This window comes from Talpa europaea (assembly GCF_964194135.1).
Source record: "Talpa europaea genome assembly, chromosome: 15".
In the NCBI taxonomy this organism is placed as follows: domain Eukaryota; kingdom Metazoa; phylum Chordata; class Mammalia; order Eulipotyphla; family Talpidae; genus Talpa; species Talpa europaea.
In genome coordinates, this window is record NC_140083.1 from 27326757 (window position 1) to 27352423 (window position 25667).

The 25667-nt window shown below is 37.3% G+C and overlaps 1 protein-coding gene across 1 annotated transcript in view; it reads right to left on the reverse strand.

The window, feature by feature from the left end:
* The window catches only part of OTOGL (otogelin like), a gene marked incomplete at both ends in the record, with an annotated part of 118628 nt that overhangs the window by 89099 nt on the left and 3862 nt on the right, over nt 1-25667 (reverse strand). Inside the window, 5 exons of the mRNA XM_084255969.1 lie at nt 3292-3497; nt 14553-14674; nt 19760-19914; nt 21729-21827; nt 23462-23528. Of these exons, the coding sequence (XP_084112095.1) occupies nt 3292-3497; nt 14553-14674; nt 19760-19914; nt 21729-21827; nt 23462-23528 (649 nt within the window). The remainder of the gene's footprint in view (nt 1-3291; nt 3498-14552; nt 14675-19759; nt 19915-21728; nt 21828-23461; nt 23529-25667) is intronic.

Consider the following 25667-nt stretch of genomic DNA (forward strand, 5'->3'; position numbering starts at 1 on the left):
CACCCGGAGAAAAGAAAACTAAAAAAGTGAATTCAGTTCATCTGAAAATGAGCAATAGTGTTTCTAAACATGCTCAGGACAGATGGTTAAGAATCCTGACACTACCCCAGCATTACTCTGAGGCAAGATTCAAGAACTAATATGCAGGGAACAACAAAGAGACAGTGAGTGGTGAGTATCCAGAAACTTGGCTCCAAATTAAACTTAAATTGTCTCAGCACCTGGCCTGAGAACAAGTTCAGGGCCTGACATGAAAATTAATCCTGCTGCACATTCATACAAAGGCTGAATCTCAAATCGCATGTATTTAGCAGAGCCAAAACAAGATGGCATCTGAGAGCTCCGTCTCAGACGGTCAGCCTGCAGATTTGAGTGTTAGGTTTGCCACCACCTGAATTTACATAACTATACTCTACCCTGATGACGGTCTCCTGAACCACTAGAATCAAAAAAATCTCAAGTCAAATGTTTCTTCACTTTCTCATATCAAGTTGGAAGAAAATGAGTGCTACAACCAACCAGCAGGAAGTTGAGGGATTTGGTCTATAAGAAGGTTTTGACCCAGGGATGGACTTCCCTAATTGCCAACCTCCATTCACCCCACCTCGCCCCACTGTCATATACCTTCTGCTCCTACTCTTGCTCAACCTACCACAGTTATACTGGATTGATACTGTTCTTCACTCAAGCTTATTCCCAGCTCAGAGCATTTGCTCATGTTCCTCCTCTTTTAAAATCACTCTTGATGCCAATCTTCCTTCCGCTCCTCACTTATTAAAGCATCTGTTTAATGTGACCTCTTCAGAAAGACCTCCCCTGTCACATGACCTGAACTGTCACCAAACACACACTATTCTCATTTTTAATCTCCTTTCCCCATTTTATTTTTCATGATATGTAGAGCTTTCAATTATAATTTGTTTCTTTACTTATTTTTGTCTTCTATTATAACACATACTATTGATATATGAATGGGAGAGATCTTCTCTAAGCTGCTCTATTGCTGTATCCTTAGTTTAGTTCTTGCATATAGCAGGTGCTGAAATGACATTCACTGTTTAAGTGAATGAATAAAGGCAAGGGAGTTTGCACTATTTATTAAATAGATGTTTAGAATCCTAGAGAGCTTTCAAACATAGATGGTCAACTTCATTATCTCCCATATTGTTAGAAATGTTACATATTGAAACAAACATGGGCCTAGTCTGGCTTATTTAAAAATGGAAAAACTGGGCCTCCCTATGGCACAAGAGGTTAAGAGGCAGCACTATGAAGCTATCCCCAGCCACTGCAGCATGAGTTAGGTCCCCAGCCAGGGAGATACCCACATGGTGCAGCAGACTTCTCCTGACTCACCCACTGCTCCTCTCATTACTTGTATTTCAATCAATCTGTTCTGCTCTCCACTCTGTCTCTGGTGAATCCTTTCATCCCCCTCACCTCTGGCCTGTACCCCAGTTATTGTATGCATAAATAAATAAATCTTTAAAATAAATAAATAATAAAAATGGGAAAACTGACATTCTTTTTTAAATAAATGTATAGTTATATTTCATTTTAAAACATCATTCTTTAAGTCTGCAAAAACAAAAATATTTTGTAAAGACCCATTTGTTTCACTATTTATGTGCAGATTTTACAATCTCTTGGAATTCATTTCAATTCCAACATTTAACAACATATTCAGTTATTTTTACTACATTGCCTGAATCAACAAGTCACAAAAGCTGGTTATTATGAGGCAAAATAAGGGGGGTGCAATTGTATGGGGAATATAAAAATAAATTTAAAAAAAATAAAGGAGTATCCTCCAAAAAAAAAAATCCATATCAATTTAAGTTCTGGGAGCCTGCTAAACCAAAATGTTTTCTGTAAAATGTGATACAAATACAGTAATTTATTGTCTGTATTGGGACACTTTCGAGTGTCAAAGGGAGACACTATTAATCTTCATGCTGGGCAAAATAGGGTAAACCAGGACTTCTGCGCTACTGTATAGCTAGGTATAGATAGGAATTATGGAACCAGAGTTTCAACTAGACCACAAATTAAAATCTTTCTTTATCCACAGAAATTCTGAAAAGCCTCATTTCTTTGTGAAGTCATCCTTGAAGAATGAGCAGAAACTCACAGAATGTGCAATTGTAGTCCATGTTAAGAAACTATGTGTTCAGTGAAATTCTCTCAAACTATTATACTTTATTCCCTCAAAAGATTTATCTAATCAGCAAAGTATAGGACAAATTTCAAGAAAAGACTAGGCATCTTAACGTTAAATGTAACATAGTTCATCTTTAGACATTTTCTTGCATTGCACAGCATAGGAGAAAGTCAAAGGCAGATTCTAACACCTCTATAAATTGTTGTAAATTAGCTTTTTTTTAAAATTAAAAAAAAAATTATCACTGCTCTATTCTGTGCACCAAATAAAACTGTGAAAAAGCTAAAATCTCTCTTCAGGTTCTCCCACATCTTATCTAGTCCTTCATTTCTGTCAATTGGGCTATAAATTAGTCCAATTACCTCCTGCCTGTCTTCTCCCTCTTAAAATCCACTGACAGCCTTTTGCTTGTTGCCTTAGTCATCTCACTGTGAACAATCATTTTGTGGTCAAGATTATCAAAGTCTGTCTGACGTGTAACTTAAATCCCTAATCTGAGTCTTCCTATCTTGAAGAGCAAAGACTATTTTCTATTCTGACCTCCATACTGTATTCCCCAGATGTCCCGGGAAAGTTACTGATAGCAGTCCTTTCTTACTTTACACTGAGAACCAACTCAAAGTACTATTTATTTTGTAAAACTCTTATACAAAAGAAAAAGAAACCAATCACTACTATCTGATTGTCAGTGCCCGAGTCCAAATCCTTACTTGCTGATACAGTCTTGGGATTCAGAGTTTGTGAATTATATCATTGTAAATACCCAAGTGGACACAAAACACCATTTCATGAAGCTTCCAACATTGTACATCCGCACTAAACTCACAGACTTTTGAACACTTTCACTTACCTTTCTCATTTAAGCCTACAACAGTGCCTGACACAAAGTTAATGCTCAATATTTGTTACATGAGTAAGTCCAGTATCTTAATTTAGCAAATGTAAATAACAACACAGTTTTCAAAATATTTTCCTACTCAAGTTTCACTAAAAATCAAGAAAAGGGGAAAGGATAGCAACCAATGCTACTCAGCCTGGGACAGGATGTGCCACTCTGGGTACAAGCAGCTTGATCAGGTTAAAAAAGAAGACTTCAGAAGTAAACCATACATTTCTTCTGCTCCACTTACCTTGCTGAATGATGAAATCATCAGACTGAATGGCATTGTAGTTTCCACACAGGCCGCAAGATTTTCCTTTATGCTCTGCAGACAGTTTGAGGTAAATTCCAGATATCCCATCCCATGCCAATGAAAAGCCAAAGGCTGTTTTCACCAGGATGTAGTCAGCTAGTTTCTCAATAAACACCTGTCCAATTGTCTGAGGCAATGTTAAGCTTGAAAAAATAGAACAAAGACTGCCTAAGAATTATGAAGAAGGATCAATTATAGAGGTTCTATTTCTTTCTTAAAGTGATAAAGTGACTATGATAACTAGATTAAACAGAATTATTGCTCAAAATTTTTGAATAAATTATAGTTCTTATAGGAAATCTAAACCTTTTTGAGGATTTCAATATGGAAATAAAAAGATGACTGAAAGGGGTCTCCCCTGGTGCCGCAGCGGTTGAATGCTGGGCTGCAAAGCTGCCCACAGCCTCTGCAGCGCCAATTCAATCCCCTGCTGCCAGCAAGGGTCCCACGTGGCATGTAGCCCTCTCCTGCCGTGCCCGCTGCTCCCCTCAGCAGTGTGTTTCGTCAGTCTGCTTGTTCTGTTCCCTGCTCTGGCTCTGGTGAATTCTCTCACCCTCCCGCGCTTCTGACTGTACCCAGTGCTTGTATAAATAAATAAATAAATCTTAAAAAAAAAAAAAGACCAAAAGGATACCTGTTTCCCCAATCTAATTTAGATTTATAATTGTATGCTTCTTTCAACAAACCAAAGTACACCTCTGATAAACATCAGTGATTTTTGAAAATCTGGAAAATAACCTTGTCGACATAGAATCTAAAGAGCTTTGATGTATTTTTTTATCTAGTGAGTTCAAGATAATATGAAACTGCTACTTAACAATTTGGAAGTGAGGACAATGGTGAAACTACATAGAAATTTTGCTTGTGTTCCAATTTTGTTTAATTTTAAGTGTAATGGTAAGGAAATAGAGCTACTGTACACAAAATCTCACTTTGGTTTAAGTTACTGCTTCCCAAATGAAAATATCTAAACAGGATTAATTACAACTTACATGTTCAATGCTACAAAGAACACTACTACGAGTATAAAATCCTTTGTCAGTATTGCATAGGAGTTAAATTCATAATTTTCAAATTGGACACAATTTGAAATATTTAAACAATGGTCACATTGAACATTTAAATTCCTGATCCATTATTTACTCGTTCCATTTTCCACAAGCATGTGCACATGCACAGAAAGTAGAAGAAATGGGAGAACTGAAGAAAATGAAACAATTGGCCATTCAGTTACCAGAACATCTTTACAAGAATATGCAGAGTATTAGAGAAATGGGCAGGTGCAAATAATCACAGAAATATAAGGGGGAAATCATTTTTATTAAGACAGTCATGCCACTTGAAAATCATTAACTGTAATGTGAGGCAGGAGATTAACATATAAACATACACTTCTCCAAAAAACTTCAAATTAGTGAGCTCCTTTCCAAGAAGAACGTAGCTATGTGACACAAAAACTATAAAAGTAAATATACTCACATTCACAAAAGGATAGTCCCCAAAGAAATAATTCAAAATATCTGTAACCATTTGCACAAAGATGTCTACAGATAATTTTTTACAAAAAACTAGTTGTAAGAACAGGAAAGTAAATCAAGTTTACATAGGAAAATAAATAAAAAGAGGCTAACTACTGCCATAATTTATTCTTACTAAAAATTATAAACAAGAATCATACAAAATACATAATAAAAGTCAATATGATTAATAAAAAAATAGAAGTCATATGAGTAAAAGTACATACAAAATCCATAGTAAAAGTCAATATGACCCTGCAAGTTTATGAAAACTGTATTTGAAAACTGTGAATCATGTTTTAAAAGGATACTTCATAGCAATGGGATGCTATTTATATGGAGGTCTAGTTATTCTGTTTGGGGACTTTTTTGTTTGCTGATTTGACACTTATCTCCTTTCCAGTAAATTTGATTAGTTACTCAATTTTTAAAAATAAAATATGATTATCCTGAGGTCTACCACATAAAAGGGATGCTGATAAAGATGGGGATTAGTAGCTAAAATTAAATAATCTCCCATAAGTCTAAGCAACACTGCATGCAACCTAGGCAGGAAACATTAACAATGCAAATTAAAATGAATACAGAAATTAATGCTGAAAATTATTCATGGGTTCCTATGTACCAATACCCTTCATTTCACGGGTGAGAAAACTAACAACCAGTGAGGTAAAGCACAATATACAGAGTCTCACACATTTGATTTCATTATGGGAAAAATTTCTCTAGCACCTGTTCTGAGTTAGGACGAGGGCCAGTTACTGTGATAGTATAAGCAAATTAATTAACTGAATAGTAAGAACACTTTCTTTCTATCATGCAAATAGAAATCCTCAAGTAAATATTTTCTCTGAGCTAAAACTAAATATTTTGTCCTAGATTTAACAAAGGACCAGTATTCCTGAAAATCCTGTGTGGCATTACTATTTTGTAAAACAATAATTTTTTTAAGTGCCAATTATGTTACCCAAAATCCCAGATAAGAAATTGTATGTATTGGGGCGGAGCAACATGGCGGCAAGGAGACGCTGCGAGTAAGATCTCCCATTAGAAAAAGTTAATAGGGAGGAAAAGCGGCAGGTCCCAGTGAGAACTGGGACACGGAAGATAAACGGACGACTCCAGCAAACTGCCCGAAGAAGAAAGTTGCCATAAAAGAGGACGAGAAGGGAGGGAAGCGCAGAACCCTGCTCCCCTCCCCCGCCCACAGAGGCGGCACTCTCCGACCGGCAGAGAGGAGGAAAACAACAAACCAAAACGCCCAACAAGAAAAACGGACACAGCAAGTGGGACTGTGAGTGGAAAGGAACTATTGCAGCCACCACACCCCGTGAACGGGAGCTGAGGCGAACCCTGCAGGATCCGCCGCGGAGGTGAGCTCCACGCGCCATTAAAAAGAGAGCCCCGCCCCCCAGGAGGAGACCAGCACCAGCACACAGCCCCGGCCGCCCCCGCCCGGTAAGCTTGCGCAAAAGCGGTGCTCGGATTGCAGCTGCCCAGGTCCCCGCGCCTGCGACCTAGGCTTGCGGGGAGACGGCGGAGGCCCTCCCTGAGTGAGCAGGAACAAGGCGCCCAGGCAGGGGAGCGGGATTCAAAAGGCGCCATTCCCGCGCCACTGATCTGGGCTACAGCCCGCGTCCTGGAACTGAGGGCTTTGGAACTGAGACCCGGGCGGAGGCCCTCCCCGAGTGAGCAGGAACAAGGCGCCCAGGCAGGGGAGCGGGATTCAAAAGGCGCCATTCCCGCGCCACTGATCTGGGCTACAGCCCGCGTCCTGGAACCGAGGGCTGTGGAACTGAGACCCGGGCGGAGGCCCTCCCTGAGTGAGCAGGAACAAGGCGCCCAGGCAGGGGAGCGGGATTCAAAAGGCGCCATTCCCGCGCCACTGATCTGGGCTACAGCCCGCGTCCTGGAACTGAGGGCTTTGGAACTGAGACCCGGGGCACGAAATTAGGGGCGTGGGTTCCCCACGACGGTGGGGCACAAGACAGACACAGCACCCTAAAGCCGTTGAGGTGTACCCTACCATCCCCGCTCTGCTCCCTGTCCCACGGGGTGGAAAATCAGCTCCCCAAGGGCTCTAGGAGAGATCTCTGGTGCCACCTAGCGACTTGACCCCAGCACAGGCTACTGAAGGAGCTAGTGGCCAGCTGGGGAGTTAGCCCACACCGGGCCCCTTCTGAACAAGTAGTCTGAGCCCACAGGGAGAGCGAGCACCCACAGCCGGGGCAGACCAGGCGCGCAGAATAGAGTGCCTGAGACCAGAAGCGCAGGGAATGTGTCCCACATCACCATTTTAGAACAGGGACATTTCTTCAGTAAAGACTACCTGCAGAAGGCTTCCCCAGGAGCCAGAGGTGAGCGGGGGAAGTTCGCCCACGCCAGACCCCCTCTGGCCTGCAGTCCAAGCCCAGAGGGGAGCAGGAACCCACCGCCGGGGCAGACCAGGCGCACAGGGGAGTGTGTCCCCACATCGGCATTTTAGAACAGGGACCTTTCTCCAGTAAAGGCTGCTTGAAACTGACAGATGACTCCTGGAAGAACCAGAGGGGAACAGAGAAGCCCACCCAAGATGCCGGCAAGTCCCAACAACACAGTGTCCCAACGCATACGGCAAATTAGAAAACAGACAGTAGGGAGGAGAAGAACCACACGCAACCTAGCAACTCTCCAGAGAAAAAGCACACCACAAAAAGAAAGCCAGCCCCCAGATTGCAACGACAATAACTTGGAAGAATTTCTGAGCCTTCCAGAAAGAGAATTTAAAATTGCCGTGATTAAAAAACTGACAGAAGTCATAAAGGAAAACAATGATAAGGGAAAAATAATCAACGATCAGAAGAATGCAATTGAGTCCCTAGAGAGGGAAAACAATGGTCAGAAGAAAGAAATTGAGTCCCTAAAGAGGGAAGTAAAAGAAATGCAGGAGATCAAAGAATTAATGGAAGAACTAAAGAATTCTGGGAAAAGCAATGAAAGCAGAATAGATGAAATGGAAGAACGAATAAGTAATCTTGAAGACACAGAAATAAAAAGAACCAAAACAGAGAAGGAAAGAGAAGTACGAAGGAAAAAGAACGAAGAAAGACTTCGGGAAGTATCTGACTCCATGAGGAAAGGAAATATAAGAGTTATAGGAATACCAGAAGGAGAGGAGAGAGATGTAGGAACAGAGAAAATATTCAAAGAGATAATTGAAGAGAACTTCCCAAATGTGAAGAAGGAGCTGAAAATTGATATACAAGAAGCAAGAAGAACACCAAACTTCCACGACGAAAGGAAAAATACAGCAAGACACATAATAGTAAAGCTCCCAAGAATCCAGGACAAGGAAAAAATAATGAAGCTGGCAAGAGGGAAGAAACAGATAACATTCAAAGGAAAACCAATCAGGCTGACATCAGACTTCTCCGAAGAAACACTACGGGCAAGGAGAGAGTGGAGGGACATAGTCAACAGACTCCAAGAAAACAGATGCCAACCAAGAATACTCTATCCCGCAAAGCTCTCCTTCCTCTTTGAAGAAAGAATATGGACCTTCCCAGACAAACAGAAACTCCGGAATTTCATTGCAACTAAACCCCCACTCCAAAAAATACTACAAGGAGTCCTAAAGCCAGAACCTCAGAGCGACGAATAACAATGAAAGAAGGCCAAAAAAAAAAAAAAAGTTATTAAAAGAATAAATAAATAAAATCAAAGGAAAGACAAACACAATGGCAAATACAGATGTTAACATATCAATATTAACTCTAAATGTAAATGGACTAAACTCTTCAATAAAAAGACACAGAGTTGCAGCCTGGATTAAGAAACAAAACCCAACCTTTTGCTGTCTCCAGGAAACACATTTAGCTACAAAAGATAAAAATAGGCTCAAAGTCAAAGGATGGAAAACAATCCTACAAGCAAATGGGCCAAAAAAGAAAGCAGGAACAGCTATACTTATATCAGATAAAACAGATTTCAAACTCAAAAAGATAAAAAGAGACCCCAATGGTCACTACATTATGATCAAGGGGACAATACTTCAAGAAGAAATAACACTAATTAACATATACTCACCAAACGAAGGAGCACCAAAATATATCAGACAACTGTTGTCCTCTCTGAAAACAGACATCAGAGAAAACACATACGTAGTGGGAGACTTCAACACACCACTATCAACAATGGATAGATCAACAAGACAAGAAATAAGTAAAGAAACCAAAGCTCTAAATAAAGACCTAGAGCAATTGGGCTTAACAGACATCTATAGAACACTAAACCCCAAAAAAACGGAGTACACATTTTTCTCAAGCGCACACGGATCATTCTCCAGGATCGATCACATACTGGGGCACAAGACAAACATCAACAGATACACCAAGATTGAAATCATATCAACCATCTTTTCTGACCATGAAGGCATCAAACTAGAAATAAACCATAAAAAGAAGGCAAGGAACTTTCCTACCTCATGGAGATTAAAAACCACACTACTGGAAGACCATTGGACTAATGAGGAGATCAAAGAAGAAATTAAAAAATTTTTTGAATTGAACGACAAGGAGGACACCAATATCCTAAATGTATGGGATGCAGCAAAAGCAGTAATAAGAGGAAAATATATAGCAATAGAAGCTCACATCAAGAAACAAGAAAGAACGCAAAGAAACAACCTAATCTCGAAGCTCAAAGATCTAGAAAAAGAACAACAAGAAAACCCCAAAACCAGTAGAAGAAAAGAAATAATAAAAACCAAAGCAGAAATAAATGAAATTGAAACTAAAAAAACAATCCAAAAGATCAATGAAACCAAGAGCTGGTTCTTTGAAAAAATCAATAAAATAGACAAACCCCTAGCCAGGCTCACAAAGGAAAAAAGGGAGAAAGCACAAATAAACAGGATCATCAATGAAAGAGGAGAAATCACAACGGACACAGCAGAAATCAAAAGAATAATCAGTAACTACTATGAACAGTTATATGGAAACAAGTTTAACAATCTAGAGGAGATGGACAAATTCCTACAACTCTACAATCACCCAAAGCTAGATAAAGAAGAAATAGAACACCTAAACAGACCAATTACAATTAGCGAAATTGAAATGGTAATCAAAAACCTCCCCAAAAACAAAAGCCCAGGACCTGATGGATTTACAAATGAATTCTACCAAACATTCAGAGACGAATTAGTGCCTATCCTTCACAAACTCTTCCAAAAAATTGAGAAGGAAGGGACAATACCAAACACGTTCTATGAAGCCAACATTACACTAATACCAAAACCGAACAAGGACAACACAAAAAAGGAAAACTACAGGCCAATCTCCCTAATGAACACTGATGCAAAAATCCTCAATAAAATTTTAGCTATCAGAATCCAACAATGTATCCATAAGATAATTCACCACGACCAAGTTGGATTCATCCCAGGGGCACAAGGATGGTTTAACATCCGAAAATCAATCAACGTTATCCAACACATCAACAAAAAGAAATATAAAAACCATATGATAATATCAATAGATGCTGAGAAAGCTTTCGACAAAGTACAACACCCATTCATGATAAAAGCCCTTGAAGTTCTTGGGATACAAGGAACATACCTCAACATCATAAAGGCCATCTATGACAAGCCAACAGCCAGTATCATTCTCAATGGTGAAAAGCTGAAAGCAATTCCATTAAGATCTGGAACAAGACAAGGATGTCCACTCTCACCATTGCTTTTCAATATAATACTGGAAGTCCTAGCCAGGGCAATAAGACAAGAGAAAGACATCCAAGGAATCCAAATAGGAAAAGAAGAAGTCAAACTATCACTATTTGCAGACGATATGATATTATACATAGAGAACCCCAAAAACTCCACAGAAAAGCTAATTCAACTCATCAATCAGTTCAGTAAAGTGGCAGGATACAAAATCAACACGCAAAAGTCAGTAGCCTTCCTATACACAAACAATAAATCTGAAGAAGAAGAAATCAAAAAGACCATCCCTTTTGTTATTGAAACAAAAAAAATCAAATATTTGGGAATAAATCTAACAAAAGAGGTAAAGGACCTATACAAAGAAAACTATAAAACACTGTTAAAAGAAATAGAAGAAGACACAAAGAAATGGAGAGACATCCCCTGCTCATGGATTGGAAGAATAAACATTATTAAAATGGCCATCCTTCCAAAAGCAATATACAGATTCAATGCTATTCCAATCAAAATTTCAATGTCATTCTTCAAAGAAATAGAACAATTATTGATGAAATTCATATGGAATCACAAAAAACCCCGAATAGCCAAAGCTCTCCTGAAAAAAAAAGAAGGGAATGGAGGCATCAGACTCCCAGACTTCAAACTATACTACAAAGCCATAATCATCAAAACTGCATGGTATTGGAACAAGAACAGACATACAGACCAATGGAATCGAATAGAAAATCCAGAAATAAACCCACAGATTTATGGTCAACTAATCTTTGACAAAGGAGCAAAGACTATGCATTGGAGCAAAGAAAGTTTGTTCAATAAATGGTGCTGGGAAAACTGGGTCGCTACATGCAAAAGAATGAAGCTTGACCACCACCTCACACCATACACAAAAATCAACTCAAAATGGATTAAAGAACTAGACATAAGACCTGAAACCATAAAATATATAGAAGGAAATATAGGCGAAACACTACGTGATTTGCACATCAAAGACATCTTTACAGACACATCACCCAAAGCAGTGATAGTGAAGGCAAAGATAAACAGCTGGGACTATATCAAATTAAAGAGCTTTTGCACAGCAAAAGAGACAATAACAAAAACAAAGAGAAACCCCACCAACTGGGAGAACATTTTTGCACCCAACACTAATGATAAAGGACTGATCACAAAAATCTGCAAAGAGCTGATGAGACTCAACAACAACAAAGAAAATAATCCAGTCAAAAAATGGGCAGAAGAGCTTAAAAGAAACTTCTCTGAAGAGGAAATGCAAATGGCCAACAGGCATATGAAAAAATGTTCAACATCACTTGTCATCAGGGAAATGCAAATCAAAACTACCATGAGATACCATCTTACACCAGTGAGAATGGCACATATTAAAAAAACTAGCAACAACAAATGTTGGCGAGGGTGTGGAGAAAAAGGAACTCTTCTGCACTGTTGGTGGGAGTGCAAACTGGTCCAACCACTGTGGAAAGCTGTGTGGAGATTTCTGGACCTACTAAACATAGAGCTTCCATATGACCCAGCAATTCCACTCCTAGGTATGTACCCAAAGGACACAGAAACACCAATTCCAAAGAACACCTGCACCCCTATGTTTATAGCAGCACTGTTTACAATAGCTAAGCTTTGGAAACAACCCAAATGCCCAAAAATAGATGACTGGATCAAGAAGATGTGGTACATATATACCATGGAATATTACTCAGCATTCAAAAAAGATAAACACATGCAATTTGCTGCAACATGGATGGCGCTGGAAGGGATCATGCTCAGCGAAATAAGCCAAAAAGAAAAAGAAAAATACCGGATGGTCTCACTCATAGCAGGAATCTAGAAAACTTAAATAATGGACCAGGAAAATGAATAACTATAAGAAAGTGAAAATCAAAATCAACAAAAAACTATGAACCAGAGACACTTTTAGGGGGGCGGGGGCGGGAGGGGAGGGATTGGGGTCAGAATGGGGGGCTGCAATTGTATGGGGAATATAACAATAAAATTTATATAAAAAAAAAAAAATAAAGATTTTTTGAAAAAACAAAAAAAAAAAAAAACAAAAAAAAAAAAAAAAAAAAAAAAAAGAAATTGTATGTAGGAGAATTATAAAAGCCATACTATGTAAACACCAAATGTCCAAAATTCTTTTTCATCAATATATGTCATAAAATGTTATTTTTTCAATACTATTAAACATAAAAAGGGAGTTTTACAATCAGTGCTGTCTTTAACATTTCCAACAATTATTGTACATAATTTTAATCTGACATTTATTCATTACTTCATTTATTTTTAAATATAAATATTGTTTTTGATATATTAATTGAAACCACATCCTGAAGATGAATAACAGTTTCTAATAACTCAAAAGAAAGCTAAATTAATTATAATATTTTAGTTATTTCTCTATATCTTAATCAATATTGAACAAAAATAAAGCTTATTGCTTTCACCTTGCAAAATGAATCAAATTTATTCCATGCTCATACAATTCAACAAGGAACATTTTGGAAATCTTATTTCCAAATTCCCTATTTTTGACTTTACCCTAACAACACATTCCATTGAGTGGTATGGAAATTGAGCTTGTTGATTAAACAAATACCCCTATAGGGTTCATTTAAAATAACATCTTTATTTGACTTCTCTTTTACATTATTTTTAAAAATTTAATTTTATTCATTAAGAATGAAGGTGAGGCATGTCAAATGAATTTGTTAGCTATAAAAACTTAGTTTCATCATTATTTACCATAATCAATTTCACAGGTTAATACATAATTTAACTTTGTGAAATGTTTACATATATATATGATCTTTAATTACATTTATGCATATAACCTATTATGAAATTGTTTTTTAATATTATACTAATTAGTATTAAGTATTTTACTAATAAATCAGTGAAAAGGTCTATTAAAAAATCCAAATTACCATATAAATTTGGCCCCAAGACAAAGACACACATATACACATATATGTACATTTATGGAAATGCATATCTTCCCATTCAAATGGCTAAGCCCCCAAATGGTCAAGAAAATAAACACAAAGGCAGAGGGGCTACCCAGAGCTGTTCACTCTGACAAAGCCTGATTTAGTGTCTGGCTACCCTGGCGATGCTGGAAAGAATCCTCAGGGTTCAAACACTTGCCAGTGAGTTCTGGATGATGAATAGTTTCATTCCATCCCATAATTTACTTTTCCTGACGTAACTCAGCCATGAAATATTTAAAATTGAGTATCTCTGTAATTATTTAGATAGGAAGGTAGATTATTCCATAGCATTCCTAGTTCAAAATGTACAAACCATTTACAAATTAATAAACATCTCCTTCCCCAAAATTCTCCTTTGCAGATAGGAAACCAGAAGCAGGTCCTTCTCTGATCTATTCAAGTTTAGTCATCTATGGACTTGGGAATCTTTGTCAAAAGACTAATGAAAAATCTTAAGTGACATCCAAACCTCATTCACAGAGATGAGAAGGACTTTCAGTGATAAAGTTTTAGTTTAAGTTTACCCTTCAAAAAAAATAAAAGGTTGGGGAAATAGGAAAAGAAAAGATGTTTTTTAATGGCAAAAATAATTGAAGAGTTGAACTATGAAGATTTCTTCTGAATCTCTCTTAGGAAGAGATGTGATAAAAGTATGAACCTATGCCTGAATTTACAACATGTGATATTGTAAACCATTGTCAACCACTGTCAACCATTGTCAACAATTGTCAAAATAATACAACAGAAAAAGAAAAAGACATGGTAACCCAATCACTACCTATTCAAAGTTAAACTGATGAGTTCTGTGGCTACCTAGTCAGCCTCACAAAGTATTAAAGTTTTGATATCTGCGCAATATCACTTTAAGGCTACTATTGAAAAGAAATCTTCTTTTCTTACTCTCCACAATTCACTTCCAGTTTGGAAATTTTATTAACCTATGCTACTGTTATCATCATATCATTCAGTATATCTTACCTGATTCCATCCTTTTTTATTTCATGACCATAAATTCGAATTTCCTCTTGGTCTGAAAAGAACAAGCTGATTGACCGATAACAATAATACACTGAACCAAGGCACCTAGGGCTATTATGAACCTTAAAGGGAGGAAAAACAAAAGAAATATAGGAAGCAACAACACATATATATGCCTTCATTTGAAACTATAATGTATGTCTATAGCTCCATACCACCATTAGTCCCATGACCACTTACAAAACATAAATACATTTAGAATTTTCAAGAAAAAAAATATTTGCCTCAGATATTAGACAACAGAAATAACTTCATAAAGCCCATGCTAATCCAGTTTATTTTAAAATCACCTGAATCTGTAAATGCTGTATGTTAATACTCCAAAACTACATGGTATGTATTGCAGCAAAAATAGTTCTGATAGCAAAACAACAAAGACATACATGTATAATTTTCATGTTCACATTTTACTGGTTAGATAATTACTAAAAAAAAATTGTCTAGATACTTTAGGGATGATAGCTTACTTCTGAAAAAAAAATTATGGGAAAAGTAGTTTACAAGTAATAGAAAAATGAAAATAAAAAAGAAAAGATGAAAGAAGAACAGGAGAAAGGAAGAAAGGAGAACAATAGATTATCTTACCCTACCAAAATTCATTTCAGAAGGTCCAAAAAGTGAAGTATAAAAGATGAAACCATAGAATAACTGAAAGACAATATAGAAAACCGTGTAGATGGAAAAGAACTTTCTAAGCATAAAAGTGATCAGGAAAATCATCAGTGCTAAGATCTGTGTTTAACAATGCAAGAATTCAATGTTTACTAAGCCAATATTCGCATTGCTGGTGGGTGTAATGTGGTAACATACATCTGAAGAGGTGTGAATCTATACCTCTGAATCATAGGAGGTGCTGTAAACCAATGTTACCTCAAAAAAATGTAATATAATAAAAAATTTTAACAATTAAAGTTTAAAGATTGGGGCCTCCCTTGTGGCACAAGGGGTTAAGCACCGCACTATGAAGCAATCCACAGACTCTGCAGCACAAGTTTGATCCCCAGCTGGCCAGGGAGAAAACTGCCTGGCCATGGCGAGGCAGACCTCTCCTGTCTTGCCCGCTGCTCCCCTCAGCAGTGTATTTCAGTCAGTCTGCCTGTTCTATTCCCTACCCTGTCTCTGCTGGATCCTCTGACCCCCCACATCTCTGGGCTGTACCCCAGCTCTTGTATGCATAAACAAATAAATCTTAAAAAAAAAGTTTAAAGATTGAACATTAATATGACAGCAAGGATAAACATTAAGCAGTGAAATAGAATGTGTTTCAAGGGGTAGGAAGACAATTTTATTTTATTTATTTTATTTTTTTAAAGATTTATTTATGTATACAAGAGCTGGAGTACAGGCCAGAGATGCAGGGGGTGAGAGGATTCACCAGAGACAGAGTGGGGAGCAGAACAGGCAGACTGACTGAAATACACTGTTGAGGGGAGCAGTGGGCGAGACAGGAGAGGTCTGCTGCGCCATGTGGATTGCTCCCTGGCCAGCAGGGATCGGATTCGTGCTGTAGAGGCTACAGATTCCTTCATAGTGTGGTTCTTAACCCCTTGTGCCACCAGGAGGACGATTTTAGATTAAGAGGTCAATGAAAGTCTCACTGGGAAAGTGACATGATAAAAACAGTGTAAGATCACATCCTATGGATATCTAGAAGACCATTCTAGGCAAAGGAAATAGCATGTGCAAAACAGTATTATGCCTAAAGTAGTCACAATTTCCAAGAATCTAGCATCTGACACCAGGCAAGATATTGGTGGACTCTAATTTAGAGAAACAAAATGAAAAAAGGAGATACAGATACTAATATATAAGGCTTTAACTAGTGAAACCTGAGGGCCTCAGATCAATCTCCTACTAGGCGATCAAGTCCCATTGTATATTCAGAGCTTCCAATCACTTTTTAGAACCTAATTCTCAAATGTGAGCAAACATCTATGGGTCACTAGTCACTTGACGAAAGCAACATGAAAGACACCAAATAAATAAATCAAAGGAAATCAATGGAATCAAAACATTAAGAAAAATAGACTTCCACAATCTTTAATTAATGTCTTCTAAAAGATAAGAATATATGTCATTCAAGAAATAAGAATAAAGAGCCTCCCCGGTGGCGCAGCGGTTGAGCGCTGGGTTGCGAAGCTGCCCGCGACCTCTGCGGCGCCGGTTCAATCCCCGGCTCGATCCCGGCTGCTTCCCGGCCACCGGAGGAGGGTCTCGCATGGCGCGCAGACCTCTCCTGCCGCCCGCTGCTCCCCTCAGCAGTGTACTTCCGTCCTTCTGCCTGCTCTGCTCCCCGCTCTGGCTCTGGTGAATTCTCTCACCCTCCTGCGCTTCTGACTGTACCCAGTGCATGTATAAACAAAAAACAAACAAACAAATAAAGAAAGAAAACATGCCTCTATAAAAAAAAAAAAGAAATAAGAATAAAATACTGTTAAAATGAATTTCGAAGAATAAAATAAATAACTGGATATTAATAATATGATAGGAGAAATACAACTGAATAGAATGGCTAGGGGATAAATATCTAAGAATTGGAAAAAAAACTCTCAAACATATAACAAAAAATAAAATCAATATGGGAGAATCGATGAGAAAATTAAGAAATCAATCACTTAGTTCAGGAGTTCTGATATCTGAATAGAATTTCTAAAAAAGAGGAAATTAAGAAAGAAACATTACTCCAAAACTGAAAGATTTATAAAGTCTGAAAGGTCCCTCCAAGTACATAATAGGATAATAATGAAACAAAAATCTCAGAATCATAAAATCTCAGAATCCTGAGGATAAAGGGAAGATATTTCTCATAGATGTATAATATATAAATGACAATATTGTAAAAAGAAAACACATAATTTAACTAATGATATAATTTAGCTGGTGATATAATTCTACTAAAAGAAGGTAAGGAGTGTGTTAGGGGCAGGAAAGGAGATACAACAGAGATGATTCCTCTATTTCCATAGCAGGAATGAACAGATTAAGCCTATTTTGAAAAATAAGGAAATAAGAGCATGTTTTGCCACAAAAGATAAAAGCCAGAGTTGATGTGAAATAGATGATGTGAAAGTTGATGTGAAAATAGTTGAAGTTATCAAAAAAATAAGTTGACATCTTTCTTTTGGGTAGTCCAATCCCTGCTGAAGAAAGTGCTATTTTTTTTTTTTTTGGTTTGTATACCTGGCTATAATCTTTTAAACTATGTCTAGTTTTATTACAAAAATAAAATTGAATTTACAGAAGAAAAAATAACCAGGAGTCTAAACATATATAAACAAATATTTCATCAATATTTATTTTTAAAAAGCTGAAAATATTTTATTATCTAAATCTCAAAAATAAGGCCTTCCTGGTGGCACAAGGAGTTAAGCACTGTCCTGTGAAGCTATCCACAGCCACTGCAGCACGAGTTCAATCCCCAGCCTGCCAGGGAGCTACCCACATGGCACAGCAGACCTCTCCTGTCTCACCCACTGTTCCCCTCAGCAGTGTATTTCAGTCCGTCTGCCTGTTCTGGTGAATCCTCTTACCCCTGCACCTCTGGCCTGTGCCCCAGTTTTTGTATGCATAAATAAATAAATCTTAAAAAAAAGTAAATCTCAAAAATAGAGCATAATTGAATAATTTGAGTATTTAATTAATTGGAACAATAAAATGTGTTTATCAAAAATATCTGACATTGAAGAAAGTTCTTAATATAAATTAGGTAAAAAGAGAGGACAGAAAATTATACATAGTATGATTTCAATATTACAAATGTGTACAAAATCCAGAGAGAAATTCTAGAAGGAAATATGCCATTAGCAATGATAACTCTTGAATAAAAAATCTAATGTGGTGTCTTATGTTTTTCTGAATTTTTCAAATTTTTTGCAAAAGAAGTAAACTGTTTCTATAATCACAGCAAAGATGACATTTCAAATAAGTGGATTTGAAAGCAAATCCCTCACAAGGCCAAGTAAAAACACTATCTATTAGCTCTGGAAGCACAGTACAGCACTGTGTGTGATAGATATATTATCTATTAAGCTGACACCTTAGTCCTCAAAAGGGTCAGACACTGAACAAGAACATTTCAATGAGAGGGTCAGAAGGCGTATCAGTGATAAACCCAGTAAGAAAATGAAGGAGAAGAGGACATAAATGACTGAGAACAGTAGCCCTGCAAGTAGCCCTAAAGATGCATTCTACTAACTCCCCAATCTACAGACACCTCCAATTCTTTATCCTTGTGCCCCATAAGTTAACTTTCAGTAGACTTCATTTTCTTTCTGGGTCAAAACCATTTGTTGCTCTTAAAAAGATTCACAGCCTACTATTTAATATTTGCCTCACCTGAAGAGAGAAGAGAATTTAGGCAACTCTAACATAATTAGAAAAAGAAAACAGACATGCAGAAAATAAAGCTATGGAGAGTTTCAGTTTCCAGACTGGAGAGCACAGCAGTTTCCTGGTTGTATTTTGAGACAACTTGAAATTCACGGCAAGATACTGAGCAGGGGAGGAGATTCCTGGCTTCCTTATTTCTATGAGTCACTCTGCCACTTACCTTTTAAGATGTCTCCTAGGAATATTTTTGAATCAAGAATTCTGCAACTAAGAACTAACTCTCTGAGCTCAATCATACGTAACAATCTACCTAGTAATTAGCTGCCTGTCTTCAAATCTACTGGGCAGTGTTCATATAATTCCTATGCTCACACTGAGGGTTGTTGGTCTTAAAAATCAATCCGGGTGGGCATCATAATGGAAGTGTCAAGAAGGAAACATGTAATATGAATAATATGTTTGGTGTCTAAATCCATCCACTCCTCAAACTGATCAAATAAATCTGAAGAATGGAGATAAGAACTAGTATTGATATTATGACATTCATGACAGACATTTATGAATTGCCTATAAATCCTTCCCACATGGCCCCAAGCCCTTCTCCTCCTAATCCTAGGCCCCATCTCAACAGAACTGTATTCCATACAGTTGCAAATGTGGCCTGTCACACTAGGGACCAGCACGTCTCCTTCCCCAGTCACAGCCCAAAGTACTCATGCTATGATTATTATATATTTTCATTTAGTTTCCCAGTATTTTAAAAGCATACTCTTTGCCAGAATTAAATTTTAAGTTAATTATATCCTAAAATCACCTACCCATACAGTGTACCGAGGCTCCAAATTATCACAGTCCTTTGCAAAAATGTAAGAACAGTTTCCTGGGAAGTAATAATAGATGCCATCAAATGTTTCAAAGTGGTACTGGCCCCAGGTTTTGCAAATCCCATCTCTACCATTGCCCATGTTTGGCACTGAAAAGAAATAAGATAGTATTTAGTGGAATAATACGGACTATACTGATTTCTAACAAGGTTCAGTCATGGAAAGTGATTCTATGTGTTTTTTTTTTTTTAATCACAATAAACATTTTCTTCTTTGGTGGTCTTTATCACAGGAAGCAATAAGTAACATAACATTTCTAGCTGCTTTCAAAACTATCAAACACCCCGGAAATAAAACACGGTCTCTATGTTATTTTAAAGGAAAAATGTATGCTAGAAACTTCCTTAATTTTTGCTTCCAAAGCAAGGCTCCGAAAGAGAGGAGGAGTAGAATGATAAGGTGAAAGGTAACAGGCATAAAGAAAATACAGTGACTCAGAAAAGGAAGAAATGTCAGCACTAAAAGTCCTAAAAATGAGCATAGATAACAGTAGAATGTTCTAGTCTTCTTAATTTGTTCGAAAATATCTTAATAGCATCCACAAAGAAAAATAATCACTGATCTAAAAAAAAATTTCTATATGTGGGAGTATTAGTCATCCAAAGTTTGCTGGAACTGAGGAATTCATGACCTCACACTGACCAAATTTCAAACAATGTTCATGTGAAATCATACAACTTCATCTGCTGTTATCTTCATGCCTACCTCCCTTTCCTACCCTTCTGGATAGACCTCTAGTCTATTTAGATTTTCAAGACCATCCCTTTTAGAAAATTATGGAGATTAATATTTACAGACCACTCAGTATATAAAAAGCATTTTAATATACTCTACAGGAGCATAAAGGTAAGACACAATTCATCTTTTTATAATTTTTACCTAAATTTATTAGCTTTGACTACCTTTGGCCTTTTCAGTAAGAAAACCCACACAGAGTGGCTCATTCCTCAGGCAGTCTTCTCTGACAGTACAGCCTACCTCTGCTGTATATTTTCATAAATTCTTGTACTTTCCTTCAGAGCCCATGTCACAAATGCAATTCTTGGTCTTGCCGACACTGAATAAGCACTCATTAAGCAATATTTACTGATCATTATTGACATAGGATCCTATGTTAGACACCGTGCATAAAAATAGTTTTGGGAATCCTCAGCCTTTGAAGAGTTTTCAGTGACCATTATTATTTTTATGTATGGAATGTCCAATTAATTCAAAGCCAGGAAGAATCAGTCCCTTCTAATAGCAATTCTAATTTATAAAGCAAAAGAGTCAGTGTTGTGGAGTATTTTACCTGTTTTTTTCCTCAATATGTCTTACAGTTTCAGGTCTCAAAACCAAACCAATAATAAATTCTGACTGCAAAACTGAGGCAACAGAGTGGAAGGCTAGTGGAGTGGAAGGGGGGGAGTGAAGGGCCCAATAGCTCTTGGTAGAGGATTGTTGGGTCACTGGTGGAGGGCAGAGTGTGAAAGTATAATTTGTAGAAGTTAGAATCTATAATCTGCAAAGAGATACAAAACATACAAAAAAAGATACAAAAACCTACTTTACCTCAATTAACATTATTCGATGGGATAATCTGTATATATATATATATATATATATGTATAAAGCAAAAGAGAAATGAATGAGAACCTCATTTTAAAGGTATAGTACCATCTAAAGTGGGAAAAATATTTGACAAAATAGTATTTGAAATAGTAAAGATGAATAAGAAAGGAAAGAGTTCATTCTACTTTCTTTTAAATCATTTCTAAATTATTGAGAATGAATGGTGAGCACTGTACGTAACATACAAAATGATTTTTCCAACTCCAAATGGATGAACACTGATGTAGCAAGTTACATCTTAATGCTTTCTTCAGCATCTCATAATTCTCTCGTAAGTATCCCTGAAACTTACCAATCTGGCACCTTGTCCCAAGTGCCTGAAATATTTGACAGTCACATGTACCAGTCTTAGAACAGAAAGCCCCGTTAAGGCATTCATGAGGGCAAGAACCTGAGAAACAAAAATAAGTTATCTGCTGGCCTGCATCAGTTCTTATAAACATAATATGCCATGATTTAGCTTGGACTAACTATAATCATTTTTTAACTCAAACAGAATCCTGGGTCTCTTGCTTGATGAATTAAAAATTAAATCCGTCAAATCTCTATCTAGTCCATTTCATTATGTGTGCTGTGAAACAAGAAAGACAGGCTTTCACATCTCATACTACCCTGAGAGCAAAGGTTAGCCTCTTTTGGGCAATTTAAAGGTCAAGTTCCCATGTAAGGAATCCCTGTCCCACATGACGAGAACCAGAAATACACAAGCGGCAGATGATTCTGTTGACAGAGTTTGGCACCCACTGCATCCATCAGCTCCCTCTCCAGGAGCAAGTGCTATATTAAACAATAGCCCCATCATTATTAGCTCCACCAATCAGGCAGAGTTGAAAACTCAAAAGGAAACTCCCATTTTTTGAAGAGAATGATTAAACATTTCATTTGAAGTTTGTGTCTTAGTCTTTAGGCTCTATTATAAATGACGCATTCTTTCTGACCCCTACTTAATATCAGTGGGGCAGAAGCTATAGTCACTGCTAGCCATCATCAAAGACATTTTTTCTTTCCTGTAAAAAAAAAAAAAATCACCTCAAAGGATTATGTTGACATGAAAACACAGAAAACTATGCGTTCCTGATTGAGTTTTTAAAATGCAAATGAAGAACAGTGAAAAACTTTTCTCTAATAAGGACAGAGTAAAAGGCAACTAGCAAAAATTTAGCACTAGGGATTTAAGGAACACATCAAGAGAACTAAGGACACCTTTGAGTCACATAAAGTATTAAAAATTGGACCTCTCTGGAATACTGTAAGGTCACGAAAGGCACTTTTCTAACTGTGATAATTTAATCACAGTTCTGCAGAAGGCAAGAATTTAAAAACCCTTCTACCTTAAGATTCATTGATCTAAAATGTCTCTTTACATTTAAAGGTACAAATCTCTAAGTCAATCTTCAGTGAGGAAAAATGAGCTGTTTCAACTTTGATCATAAATATAGGTTTTAAAAAAAAGCTTTTCATAAATTTAAATGCAATTCCTTCCCCTACAGGCAAATCTACCTTTAAATTTTATCTTACATTATAATCTTACATTTTTCCAATGAATAAGTGTCTAAATATTCAGAAAAACAAATCCATCTCCTTCAAAAATGTATGTACAAGCCTTGTTTATTCTCCTGAAAATAAGTATCAGGCTAAGACCAGCGGGATTTCTTGTTATTTTCAATGCAACAAAAACTTGAGTTAAATTTCAAACTACCATCAGCATTCTGTTTAAAGGAAACAGGAAACTGGTATGCAAAAATAGCTATGTCAAAGAATCAAGGAACAAGTAATTGATACAGAAAAAAGGACTGATACCCCGTCCTATTCATAGTTTATCAGCTTTGTATGTGTGAGTGCTAGTTATGTCCAAGATAATTCAAATTTCTTTACGAAGTGAACTTAAACTATTACTAAGTGTTATTACCACCTGGTACAGTTTCCTTCATGAGTTATATGAAAGCAGTAAAGAGTTCATTCAATCTATCCCACTACAGAGGTCTTTTGAGAAAGTGAATACAAAAATACAGATGTAGCACTGACCTTTTATTTTGCTCTCACCCCAATTGACAGCTTCATGAAAGAAATATCTTGGAGAAGTTGCTTCAAACTTTGAAAGAAGAAATAAGAATACAAGATATTTATTTAGTTCTAGCCTAACATACAAATTGGAAAACCTAGAAAATAGCTATAAAAATGGAAATTATCGATGGGGTCTGTATTTCCTTGGGTTATTAAGGCAAACTCAAACAGAAAGAGCTCCTCTGGGGTTGTGGCTAGAAGACATGACTTTAAGGTATAGTTTTGCCTCTTATGTGACTTTGACAGTTCTGTGTGTTCTCTCAACATAGTTCTTCTGTCTTCCTGCGCTCCTTGGAAGAAAGCCTGTCTGGAGCCGAATCTTTACATAACTAAATTTTCTGCTACAGGAGTAGCAGTAGTTATCTAATACTTCCAAATACAGACGGGCCTCAAGAAAATGCAAGGGGCTAAGGACACGCGGACAGCGATGGCCCCTCTTAGCACCCTCCCCTTGGAAGATACCATCCACAGAGACTTCGACTACTGCTGTAGATGTCATCCTCAGTTTCCAAAGAGTTGACATTTTAAAATTCATAAGACATTTAACTATAGCTTTTTATAGCATCCAAGTCACTTGAGGGTAATGGTTAAAAGCATTAATTGTAGATTCAAATGTACCTGGATTAGAGTTCTGATTCTGCCATTACTTACTCTTAGCATATTTCCTAAACTCTTAGCGGCCCCTTTGACTCGTCTGTTAAATGGAAACAGTGCAACCTTCTCACTACAGTTACGACAGTTCAAACAATAAAAAGATTCCAGCATCGCACCTCACACATAGATGATGAGCAATAAAGAGATTTCTATTAATCCAAGCAACCCAGATAACACTTTAAGATGAAATATACATATCCAAAACAAATGAACAAATCACAACAAAAATAACTCCTAAAAACTCTATGAAAAACATGGTGGTGGGCCTCCCGGGTGGCGCAAGGGGTTAAGCACCACACTATGAAGCAATCCACAGCCTCTGCAGCATGAGTTCGATCCCAGGCCGGCCAGAGAGAAACACACATGGCGCAGCAGACCTCTCCTGTCTCGCCCACTGCTCGCCTCAGCAGTGTATTTCAGTTCGTCTGCCTGTTCTGCTCCCCACTTTGTCTCTGGTGAATCCTTTAACCACCCACCCTGCATCTATGGCCTATACCCCAGCTCTTGTATGCATAAATAAATAAATCTTAAATAAAAAAAATAACAAAATGTGGCGGTTACCAGATGGGTGTGGGAAGGAGGTGGGAGGAATAATAGAGAGGTGTAAACATATCAAGGTGCTCCTAAAATTTATATAATATTATAAGCCTATGGTAATCCAATAAAATTTAAAAAGTAAAAATTTAAAGTTTTAATTAAAAATATTTTTAATTATTTAAAAAGTAAAACTTTTAACCTGTAAACATTAAAAAAATAAATAGCTAAGATCCTGATATCAATTTCTCATCTCATATCCTCTCAGTCCATCTTGGAATTCACCTGCATCTGGATTTTTATGCACATCGAGACCCTCCACATTAGCACTAGCTTCTCCCTCTCTCTACCTGTGGCCAGTTTTCAAGCTAGACAAACCACAGGGAATGTCTTCAATAAGTTCCGTAGAGGCTGCCCTCAATCAATAAGAGAAAGCTTCCCCCCATGCCTTGGAGAAAAAATTCTAAAATACATGCTACACAGCTCCTCAAAAGGTCCCCAACAACACTGAGCCCCAGATGCCCAAAGCAAGAAGCCCTTCATTAATATACTATATTGACTTTTCCCCATTCCCTCTTCCTCAGGATCTTGTCTCCCTCAGGCACTTTCGAAATAAATTACCTACTTCTACATCTATGTCTTGGCTCAGAAGAAGAGTTTTTGAAATTTAATGCAAATGCAAAAAAAAAAATTTTCATGCCATGGGAGTATATATCCATGTAACTGATAAAAAGGACAGCCCATTATTCCTCCTTGCTGATTACATCTACATAGAAGAGTGAGAAGCACTGAAAAACAGAGTCTTTAGATAAGAAATCGCAGCCACACACACATGCCATTGACAGACGTGTCTATCCTTTCTTTGCTCATTGTTTATCTCACTGAAAACATATTTTTGAATCCTTACTCACACAGGTATCTATCCATCAATGTTCTGCAGATAAGAATATCCTTATAACAGATGAAATTTTAGTCCTAA